General features: G+C 33.3%; 2 protein-coding genes, 1 long non-coding RNA gene and 1 pseudogene across 3 annotated transcripts in view; 2 read left to right on the forward strand and 2 right to left on the reverse strand.

Moving 5' to 3' along the window:
• Positions 1-2275, forward strand: part of LOC124447008 — a 3536-nt gene extending 1261 nt beyond the window's left edge. Inside the window, exons 1-3 of the mRNA XM_046997913.1 lie at positions 1-305; positions 766-987; positions 1684-2275. The exon at positions 1-305 is cut by the window's left edge and continues 1261 nt beyond it. Of these exons, the coding sequence (XP_046853869.1) occupies positions 1-305; positions 766-987; positions 1684-1964 (808 nt within the window). The 3' untranslated portion in view covers positions 1965-2275. The remainder of the gene's footprint in view (positions 306-765; positions 988-1683) is intronic.
• Positions 1-12060, forward strand: part of LOC124447007 — a 62562-nt gene that overhangs the window by 5224 nt on the left and 45278 nt on the right. Inside the window, exons 2-3 of the mRNA XM_046997905.1 lie at positions 5755-5826; positions 7220-7352. The gene's annotated coding sequence lies outside the window, so the exon portion shown is untranslated. The remainder of the gene's footprint in view (positions 1-5754; positions 5827-7219; positions 7353-12060) is intronic.
• LOC124447017 lies at positions 6276-9028 on the reverse strand. Its single transcript, XR_006948582.1, has 3 exons — positions 8887-9028; positions 8615-8806; positions 6276-8547 (listed from the first exon to the last, which is right to left on the reverse strand). It is a non-coding gene; the product is annotated as an uncharacterized LOC124447017 (long non-coding RNA).
• On the reverse strand, positions 9072-9806 carry LOC124445228 (annotated as a pseudogene).

Raw genomic sequence — 12060 nt, forward strand, 5'->3', positions numbered from 1 at the left:
CACTCAGGAAAGTTTCTACAAACAAGCGATAGAGATGTTTGCCATATCAGCTGAAAACGCAAGTGAAGATAGTCAGCATTTGCATCATCTTGAAGCCGTGGTGGGTTTAGCAAATGTTTACAGTAGAATTGGCCGTATAAGGTTTACTGCTTTGGTGATTTCATTCCGTCATCTTAAACAATGCAAAAGTAATGAAAACCTTCGAGAAATGCTGCAACAAAAGCCTGAAGTCGTTGAACGTATTCGTAAAATCCACGCAGTAAACATTGTGCGAGCAATCGCCCATTTACGACTGAAGAAACAAGGTAAAAATTTGATGAGCTACATCAGATTTTGGTTTTCAAAACCACTTAATTATCATTCACCGCATAACAAAATACTTTTTTCAGAGCAAAATTTAAGTTTGAAACACATCACGCTTTATTATTTACTCTTTGGAAAATGAAATTAATAGTACAGTTTAAATGTCTATTATCAATTTTTTCTGTGTGAAAGCTGTTTGTCTTTGTTGATCACCCAAGTCGTGTCTCTCCTGAATATTCGAAATCCTCTAATAAACTTCAATGTAAGATATAAGAAATAAATGCATATTTTGAAAATAATAATTGAAGGAAACTGAAGAGAAACTATCAATTTAAAGAAAAACAACCCAGCAAGTTATCCAACTTTTCTCAGTTTTACATCCTTTTCATCTGTCACCTATTGAGTCAATACTATGGACTGTTGTGAATTCATTTAAGCGAACATCTTAAACCATTTTTGTAGCGGGGATGCCCCGGATCCTTGATGAACAACAAAGGATACCTGAGACCAATGAGTCTACACCTGACACCAGTGAGTCTACACCTGACACCAGTGAGTCTACACCTGACACTAGTGAGTCTACACCTGACACTAGTGAGTCTACACCTGAGACCAGCAAGACATATGGTGCGTCATCGACTGTCAATTGCCCTTCAACAACCAGTGAGAATGAAGAATCTCAAGGTGGGTAAACAATAAAAAATTACATTGTTTACTAACTATATTACAACAAGCAAGAAAAATCAAAGAGAATTTGCAAATCAGTCTTGAATACATTCAAGAGGAAAATTAAAACGTTCGTTTCAAATTTGTCTGTTTCGCATCATTTTTTTTTATAAAAGAAATAAAGATATTTTTCGTATTTGCACTTCCTAATGCAAACCTTCGAGACGTTTGTGAGAAATCTCAAGCATGTGCAACTTTCGGTCTCGGGCTTACACTGATCTGCTCTCGAGTTCTCTTAACGGTCTCCTCGGTTTGCATAAGCCTGTGCAAACACAATAAATATCTTTTATTTCTTCAGGGAAACCCACCTACAAGAAACGTTACAAATAAGTAATACCTGTCACCTTGCATTTGTTCTCCCCCAACTAAAAGGATAGAAAAACCTCATTTTCTTGACATAAATACACTTTACTCTTGGAAAAGGAAAATAAAAAGATAGTTGAAGTAACTATTTCTAGCAAGTGTAAATAAAAACAAACTGTACTAATGTGATTATAAATATTTTGTTGTTATATTATAAATGACTTTGGCAATCACTCATAAATTTTCATATTTATTCTTGTAAAGAAATTCCATCTTTGTAATTATAGTTGCTTTATGATATTTTTAACACATCTGTTTAAGATTCTTAAAACCCTGTATTGACTGTTGCAGCTATTGAGAAATATCTAATGAATTTGGCGAAGAAAATCCCAGGTGATTGGAAAGATTTGGCTATCTTCCTTAATATTAGTGATGAGAAAATTGAACAAATCGAAATAGACGAACGTGGTGTCGTCTGGCAAGGATATACCATGCTAAAGTATTGGTGGAAATCCCGTCATAAGAAGAAGCTGTGGTACGAGGAACTGGCAACTGCTATTATTGCTAGCACGGAAAACAGAGATCTGGCCGAAAAGATAAAAAAGGAAGGCCCTGATGTGCCTTATCGTTAGATTTCTTGTCAACGATATCGATATTTTGTTTTCAAAATTGACATTTTAACGAAAGTAATACGCCTGTAAATTGTAAATTGTTGCAGTTTCCTTACGTAAAACATTTCGAATGCAAGTTTTGCTCCCTAGCTGTTTAGTTGTACAAATTGTTTACAGCCAAGCTGAACTTCAATGTTTTTTTTTGCTTTACAATACCAATGTTTTAGTAATATACTCGTATCCTTCCTACTTTATCATACAAATATTTTAACTATAACTTTACTGTTTCTAAATTTAACATACCAATATACTAAACTCCACTTTTTTACAAATTTATTGTATCTTATTTACGGATATTGTTTTATTGTTTCAGTTCCTTTATTTTTCAACAAAAAAAGGAAACAATAACTGTTCGTTGGATTTTACCTTTGCAATCGTCGCGCAACTGACACCCAAAACACTGGGTGCCCGTGAAAATAATTAGAGTGTAACTGCATCATAAACTGATACTTAAGGAAAGTTATGTTTTTTTTGTACAACATTTCGAGTCATAAATGGTTGGAACAACATGAGAGGAACAGTTTCTGTTTTTCAATTTATTATTCTACATAATGCGAACTGGTTACACTAAACTGTGATAATTGTTCAAAATAACTTAAAACGAAGTAAAGTGAATTTTTTTCAGTGATGTATTTATTCTTAATCACGTTTCTTAATTTCGCTATTTTATATAAAAAAGTTTGAGTATGCAACAACACATTCATCATCCACGATTTTATGAATAATTTTGCATAATTTACTGTTGAAAATTTTTGTTTCCGGAAATACGTAACATTAGGTAGGAAATTTCTCTAAATAAGGAATATTAATATTTCAATTGTTACATAATAGAAGAGTCTAAATTTCAGAAACATCTTATGTTCTGTTGCAAATTTACTTTGTAGAAAGTTATGTTGTTCATTTACATGTTAACAATGTTTAAAATTTGAACATTTGTTTATTTCCTAAAAGTTTCAGTGAGAAGTTACCTAAATGGGTCTCAGCTCCATCAATGCTGATCTTAAATTTTCAGTAATGTACATTTCAGTTTCCTAGTTCTTACAAGCACAAGACAGACAATCATTTGTACACTGTGCCATGCTCTGGAGCAGACTAAGCAACCGAGGGGAGGTTACATCGAGAAGCAAGTGTCTTATTTAATTTACTTTTCCTGTTGTCGTTATTTACGGAAGTCCAACTGTCAAGAGTTTTATCGCAAGTCAAGACATTTTAAAGTGAGTTTTTTTTTATGTTTCAAGGCAAGGTAAGCAACTTAAAGAAACAGATTAATTATTACAGCTTCTTGATTGATTTACGAGTAATGTAATAAATTTTGATTTATGAAACGCTTTCAAGCTACAATGTTATCAACACAGCACCACGTGCTTATAACATTGATAATTGAAACGTCTAGCATGACATTCAAAGAATTTTTTATCTTGAGTGTAAAGGCGGATTTCCACTTATTGAAAACTTTCTATAGAAAGAAATATTTCTCTACAATTGACGGAAAAAGTTCCTGCATCCATTTCCACTGTAGTAATCTATGTTTCTTCAGAAAACCGAGCTTGTTACAAAATTAACAATATAGCGGCTTTAAATAAACGACTTTTGATGTTGTATTTACTTAAGAGGAGGCTCAATCGAAGAGATAAGTTTAAGAAAAGTGTGTGGGTGCGAAAACTATGTAGAGAACGTGATATTAAAGGAGAAATGAATCGACTAATCAAAGATCTTTGGTTATATGATCAAGTTTTATTTTTTACATATTTCCGAATGACACCAAAACAATTTAAGGAACTGCTTCAATGGATTGGTCCCTATTTGAAGAAATCGTCTCAACGAAGGAAAGTAATAACCCCAAGCGAGCGGCTGTGCGTAACTTTACGTTATTTGTGCACTGGAGATGCTCAAATTACCATAGCAATGGCCTATCGAATAAGTCCCACGTCAATAAGTCGAATTATCAACGAAACTTGCGAAGCTATTTTGACTGTAATGCTAAGTAACGATATATTAAAAGTACCATCCACTGAAGACGAGTGGAGACAAATTGCACACGATTTTGAATCAAAGTGGAATTTTGATCACTGAGTAGGCGCAATAGATGGAAAGCATGTTGCTATGCAAGCCCCTCATCGATCAGGTTCAATGTTCTTCAATTATAAAAAAACGCACTAAAAATAAAAGTCATAAATCATAATGTTTATGCACATAACTACTAAAAATCATAATGTTTATGCACATAAGAACAGATTGCAGAAAACAAATGTACAAATCATAGAAATGGTATAGTGTAAGTTATTAGCCGGTAGCATTGGAACAGTGGTATGTGGACAATATTGATATTTGATAACTGTTTACGGATAATGTTTATTGAGTAATGTAATTGTTTCATTTATGTTTCATATTGTCAACTGACAACAGTCACGAACGACGCTGTTAGCTGTCTTTTAATTCTATACTCACTTATGATCATAAATTGTTGGACAAAATTAAGAACTATTTTTAGTTTTTAGTCATAATGTAGAATATTTTATAGAGCGCTGTGTTGTGTTCATTTTAAAACCGAAAAGTCGAAAGTTAAACATTTCTAGAAAGAAAACAAGCATTGATGCTATTTCAATAAAAACCTACCGACGAATCTGAACGAGTTAAAGTGTCGTGTATTTCTTGATGTGATGAAATACTTGACGTCGTAGGCGTAGGAATTGGGAGGAATGAATTTAAATTAAGGGGGGGGGGAGAGGCATTTATTAAAAATATTAGTATTGTTAATATATTTAGAAATCACGTGATGTTTCGTCATACGATGTACATGTAAACTTTTTAAAGTGAAAGTTTTTCAGATGCTCTGAATAAGACCATATAAACGCGAATAAAAGAGTGAATATGTTGAATTGTAATTCATAATGGCCATTGAGATAAATGGCTCGCGTATGTCAATATTATTGTCTGATGTTTGCACATATGACACAGAAGGCAAAATTTTCCTTCTAAGTATTAATTTCAAGTATAGCAAACGATGAAGTGAAAATGATCATTTTTCCTCTAGTTGTGATGGCCGAGTCTAACAGGAATATATCTATAACTGGCGGCAATACTATAATTGGTGATCACATGACAGTTAATGTTACTCATACTGGTACTTCAAGTGAAGTAAATAATGCTCCTCTACATATTACTCATGCTGGCTCTTCCAGTGAAGTAAATAATGGAGCTGTTTCAATTGAAGGTAATAAATTTGTATCTTTTCCTTCTGCATGTTTCCATAAACTATCAATAGGATACCAACAACTGTTAATCCAATCAAGAAATGCATCTAATAATTAAATGTAATAATGTCACTCATTTGTCTATTTTTTAAAAATTTTTGGTGAGAATCTTTTATCCTAGATAGAAAAATCAGGGCTTCCAATTGCGCAAGCCAGATTATCAGTATTTTCAAAGAAGGGAATTAGATGATCAACTTCAGCGATTGCAAAAAGGAGTTCCAATAATTTTGCATGGATCAATTGGAGTGGGAAAATCTTCTGCTGCTTTAAATTATCTTGTTGTCAACAAAGACAAATATGAGATCAGTTGGTTGATAGATCTTAAGACCTTAAAAAACGAACAAGCTGAATCATTGACAGATGATTTTTTATTTAATCCAGTAAACTTTATAATTTCCACTTAACTCAGTCTTTCCCTAGAAACATATTTATTATAAAAAGCACCCTTCTATTTTACGCTATGGTTTACTTGCTTTTATTTTTATGTCTTTTTAAAGGAAAAAAGTCTGACGATACTGCTGACGCTAAATCCCCTTCAAATTTACCCGTTCGTACGGAGAAAACAAAAGGTATGCTTATTATATTAGAAGGTAAATATACAAAATTTAGAGCTTTGATAGTTGAACTCTTTCATAGTCAAAGAGGGAAAATTGTGAAAATACTTCGAATTTAGATCAAGTTGATTTCATTAGTTCTTCAAATATTCCTTAACTTTTGTTTATAAATATTGTTCCTTGTTATAAAACTAAGCGGTTAGAACATTTTGCAATCACAGATAACGCAAAGCGTTACAAATTTTGGTGTTTGTTTTATGTTGTATTATTTCAAATAACTCATGTTACTTTTGTAACATTAAGATACTTTAAAAAACCAGCATTGATTATAACAAATTTTATACGCAAAACCTCAAACGTAAAGCAGACCAGGTGTCTCACTTTTCCTTATTCCTTCGCAAAAAAGATACAGTTTTATAGGAAAAAATATGGAAAAAAAACCTAAAATTAATAAAACTGATTTCTTCATTGACAATTTTAATATCACAACTATTTTAAATCAAATTTGAGAATAATCATTTTGACTACATAGATAACCTATCCCACAAAAAGCTCTTCGCTTAAACCAAGTAGTTTACTGCATAAAGTAGGATTCAAATCTTAGAACATGATTAAGTTATATTCTTTATGCGGCAATTTTTTTTTAACGCACAATATCAAAGGTATAACAAATTAAAAAACAATATAAAAACTTAGAAGACATAAAGCTTAGGAGAAAAATACTTCCGTGCATAATTTTGATCTTAAGACAATAAACACTGGCATGACAACACTTACGCTTGAAACAATTTAGTTTAAGCAACTTTTTCATATCTGCACTAGGTTGCACTATTTTCCGTTTTTTACGTGTGAAATATGTGAAGGTCCTTGCATGCAGTTAATTTAAAAACTGAACAAATTTTCTTAAGGCAGAATTTGATTGTACTTCTTTCTTGCCATGTGCGAGGAACGAACGAGTAGCTTGAAAAGAATACAAATTTAACATAAATGTATGAAAAGGCATGTTATGCCATGACTTATCATGATGACGAGTAGAATTAAAATCTATAACTTCAATTTAAGGTATATCTTGCTCAAATTTTTTAACTCCAACTCTTCATCAGCTACGTCACTACTACGTAGAAACATGATATTTTTAAAGTTTGCAGAAGTTGTTATAGTATGAAACCTATTGTAAAAGGCATATTATTACATTATTTAGTATACACGTAAATAAAAACTTAGCCAAATTAAATGAAACTTTCTTCTTCAAATACACGCACCGACCAAACATCAAAACAAAAGATAATGAGGAATTTTATCTCATTTTCTTTTGTCTCTAATGCATTCGACGCATGTAAAATGCAACGTATAAAACAGGCCTAAGTGAGGAAACGATTGTGTTCAAAGAGGAACATTGTTTTTTCAGATGTTACTGAAGAGTCCAAAGTATATTGTGATGATGAAGATTCTGAAGACGATGATTTTGATCCAAATTTCAAAAGTGGATTTCTCCACGATTATTACAATATTCGCAAAGACGTGATAGAAAAATTAAAGAAGTAAGTATAAATCTATTTGATATCTTTTAATTTAATGTTTTTTGCTATAGCATAAGATACTCAAATATATCTTCTTGTCTCTTTTCAAACAAAAAGCATAATTTAAACACAACGAACCTCCTAAATAACTGTTTTTAGCAAGAGTAATTTATAGCAGGGACTGTTATAACGCTTAAGGTATATTGAAAAAAGTCTTGTAACTTTTTTTCAGTTTAAAATTAAACGTATACATGAACAATTAATAGCAATAGTATAAAGCTTTATGTCAGTAAAAAATACACAGAAAGTTTTTAAAATACGATTACTGCAATATTTAGTAGAGTGTAGCTTGAATGTGTATTATTTCATGCAGATTTCCTTGGATAAATGGACGTTGTGGAATAACATTTAACCCAGAGCCACGTTTGTATGTGACTGTAGCGCTGGACAGGGAAAATGACGAAGATTTTTTAAAGAAAGACATGAACGAAAAATTTGGATGGAAAGCGTCGGAGTATGTTGAATTTCTTTATGCCAAAAAATCATCGCCTACATTTCGTTATTTATCAAATTTAAAGTTTAGAGATAATGAAAATTTTAGCAGAGAGTCATCTGGTACAGTGACAATGTTTTGTAGGAAGGATAGAAAAGACTATGTTAAGTTGTGCACATGTTGCTTGTATATCAGACCGACAAGAAATTCGATCTTTACGTAATAAAACCCAAGATATCGATGAGATTATTAACATCCTTCGGATGACACAAGTACACCACAAGTCCCCTCTTGGTATTAACTTTCGTTTTTCACAAAATGGCCATGCTGTACTATCGAGTGAGATAGTCATCTTCAATCTGACAAGTATACATACCATTCAATAATATATTAATACTGTAATCATCAGGAAAGGTGTGTATATCAGTGCCCAGATAGGGAGGCTAGAGGGTACTATCACTTGCCTAAGGTGAACCCTCAGGCTGGTGGTGGGAAGGAGGTGCCTTACTTCTCCATTCCAGACAGGCTCCAAGCAATGTCTGACCACTGCCCTATCATCTACCAACTTCAATTTATTCTTTTTCAGTGGAGCATTGACCTCGAGGATGTCCTTTCATTGGAGCTTTGCATTTGTACATTTGCGAGTACTTTTATTCCCAGCACTATTTAAAATTTGATCCACATCATCTGTTAGGTCTTCTAGCTTCTGTCTTTGCTGTTCCACTAAGGAAAAATTGCAGATCATCACATCCTAAAATAATTGTAAACAATACCATTATCCCATACTTACAGCACGGATAAAGTGCATGACTGACAAGCTTGTTCCTCGCAACATATTTTTTTATTGCTTCAGCTTTGGATCGTTTGGTGGGAAACTGGCTGCACAAAGGTTTGGGTGCTTTTCCTCTATATCTTTTCATTATAGTTGAAAGTTCTTGTTTATTAGACATGAAAAGAACATTCTTTACTTGTTCAACATATTCTACAAATTGATATGAAAAATAATTTGTTACTGATGCTTCAATTCTCATAGTCTACAAAACAATCTAAAAATTAGCATACCTTAAGATAGCTTCACAGACACTTCCTGCACTGCTTCCTCACCCAACTTATACTTAGGGAAATTTATGTTATACCCCACTTGACCATCCTTTGATTTCTTCGACTGACGATGAACATTTTCATTGAAATGACGTATGGCAATAACACGTCTATCAAGAAAAAATTAAAAAAATACCGCAGCAGATGAGAAAATATATTTCAAGGCATTAAAATGCTGACCTGAAAAATGTTCCAAGCCATGAAAAATGAGTCATTTTTGGATGCCAATGGTTCAGGGTGGAATGAAAGCCTTCAAGACAACTAGTCTGGCCATCTGGTGAAAGTTTGCCGATGTCTTTCAAAATGCTTGGCTTGAGTAGGATAGAGCATATCTTATCATATGCAATAGTTCCTAAAAGGTTGTGAAATTGTGTTTCATGTATAGAGTTGTGACTATAGTATGACATACAACCTCGTACTATTCAATTGCAACAATAGCTGAGTATTTTAAGTTACCTATTGGTATCCATTTCCGCTCTGGGATCTGACCATGAGCACACGATGGGAATAATGCATCGGGGTGGTTATCATGCTTGTTAGCCATGTGTCTCACAATAGATTTCCAAGCTCTTCAAAGCCAATTATAGTAGTTTGAGCACTCCAATACAAATGTTGGCGAATACCACCCAACCATTCATTGATTATTTCACACCCTTTCTCTTTGCCTGCCATCTTAAGTTGTTTAGCAATACTTTTATTTACATGCCAGATATCATTAAAGTGCTTTGTTCTTTTTTTTCGTTTCGGATCCACTTTGCTATCCCTTTGAGCCTGTCACTGATGAAAACATTCATGGTAAGCCCAGATTTCTCAAGAAACTGAAAAGATCTTTTTGCTCCCTCCAGTTCCATGGCATTACTGCTACCAACTTCATTGGCCTGTTAAAAATCAAAATGCTTCCATCATTGAAAATAAAAACACAACAAACAATGATTTTCATCATTCAATAATAGCTGAAGCAATTCAAAATGAACCAGCTTTGATGTTGTGTTGCTCCAAATTGTGTAGACTTCATATTTCGCACTGTACCCCTTAGAATCAAAGCGTCCATCTCCTGACCATGTCTGGAAATCCGCATCACTTTTTTTCACATCTTCAATTAACTTTGACTGATAGCTTTCCCAATGCTTCAGAATAGCTGGAAACAAGAAGGTGCATTGATGCACATGATAAGTGGACACACTATTTGCTGAGAGATTCATGTGCTTGAATATCAGCATGGCCTGACTTATACTGAAACCAGACATCAATATACCAAAACTAGTCATAACGTTTCCAGCTGGATATCTTCCCAAAACCATAGGTTGGTTTCTCCACATAAAGTTCTTTTCAACACATTTACCACAATTTTTCTCTACAATGGCCATCGAACCAATGTTTTTAATGTGTACTTTTGGATTTTCAGCCTTGCAGTTAAAGCAAAATTTTTCAAATAACTCAATCAATGAGATGTAAAATACCATGAACATAGGTTGTTCATGCTAGCTTGCTCCTTCATCAATTCTGTAACACGATTAAGAAAATTCATTATTATGAAATACAACAGAGATCTAATTCTTTATTACTTGACTGTATTACTTGTGGTATCTTCATCTAAATCTTCACTCTGACTAGACTCTTTGAAAGAGGAGTAGTCCATGTATGATTCTCCTTCAAAAAGGTCTTCAGCACTCCCCCTGCATTTCATCATGTATATTAATGCTGGTCACCACGGATCTATTATGATTTTCCCTGATTTCGCTTAGATATTCATTTTGCAACTTCTGGGCCTTTTTCTTCAAAGATGCTTTAGTCTTTTTATACCAGCTTAAAGTCTTTTGTAAAGATGTAAGTTTTTTCTTAAGACGATGGCACGATTTACATGGAGACTGGGATTCACAAATATCTTCACCAACTTCATGTAGTTCTTCTTCAAATGGCGAATCGTTTGCTTCCCCAGTGCATACTTCAACATGCTCAGCTCCATCACTAGTAGATGGTACTTCCTCATCAAGAGAACATGTTTCCTTCAGCGATGGCTTATGGAGAGTATGTCGAATAATCTACAAAACTTATATCAAATTTACATATGACAAAAGAAAAATTAACATAAAAAGCGTAAACTTACCTGTCTTCGCTTTCGATCGGTTATTTCGTCTTGTAATGGTTCAGGAATCCCAGCCACGTCAATGGTTGGGATAGCATCTTTCTTCAACCTTCTTTTGAGCTTGACTTGCACGCTCAAATTAAGGTCAAAACAAGAATCTTCAAAATGTGCAGAACATAGACACGAGGTAGAGGAGGCCTCAAAACCCGGTCTATCTTTACGCACAAAATTTACCCATTTTCTATGTCTTTGCAGCTCTGTTTCTTTTTTAGGAAACAGATGCATCGACATTCCTTCGGTTTTTGAATCATTGGCGCAACTAATTTGATTAGGTCCGCCAGCAACACAGCGTTTTCCTCCGCGTTTCTTATTAAGATTACTAGTAGAATACGCCATGTTGATATATGTGTTCAACTTTCTACGTCACAAGTCATTAGCATACCAATCAAAAAGTTCGCAAAAAAAATGCTGAAAATCGTGACTTTGAACGTCCATAAAATCACTTTCACCAATCCAATTTTAATTATAATTGCAGATTTAAAATCACTGAAACAAGGTCTTTCAATTTAGCTAATAAAAAAGGGGGCTAAAATTCGTAATATAAACACTTTAAGGAAAGTTATGTTTTTTTGTACAACATTTCGAGTCATAAATGGTTGGAACAACATGAGAGGAACAGTTAGTTTCTGTTTTTCAATTTATTATTCTACATAATGCGAACTGGTTACACTAAACTGTGATATTTGTTCAAAACAACTTAAAACGAAGTAAAGTGAATTTTTTTCAGTGATGTATTTATTCTTAATCACGTTTCTTAATTTCGCTATTTTGTATAAAAAGTTTTGAGTATGCAACTACACATTCATCATCCACGATTGTATGAATAATTTTGCATAATTTACTGTTGAAAATTTTTGTTTCCGGAAATACGTAACATTAGGAAATTTCTCTAAAATAGGAATATTAATATTTCAATTGTTACATAATAGAAGAGTCTAAATTTCAGAAACATCTTATGTTCTGTTGCAAATTTACTTTGTAGAAAGTTA

Source organism: Xenia sp. Carnegie-2017, unplaced genomic scaffold, assembly GCF_021976095.1.
Source record: "Xenia sp. Carnegie-2017 unplaced genomic scaffold, XeniaSp_v1 HiC_scaffold_22, whole genome shotgun sequence".
NCBI lineage: Eukaryota > Metazoa > Cnidaria > Anthozoa > Malacalcyonacea > Xeniidae > Xenia > Xenia sp. Carnegie-2017.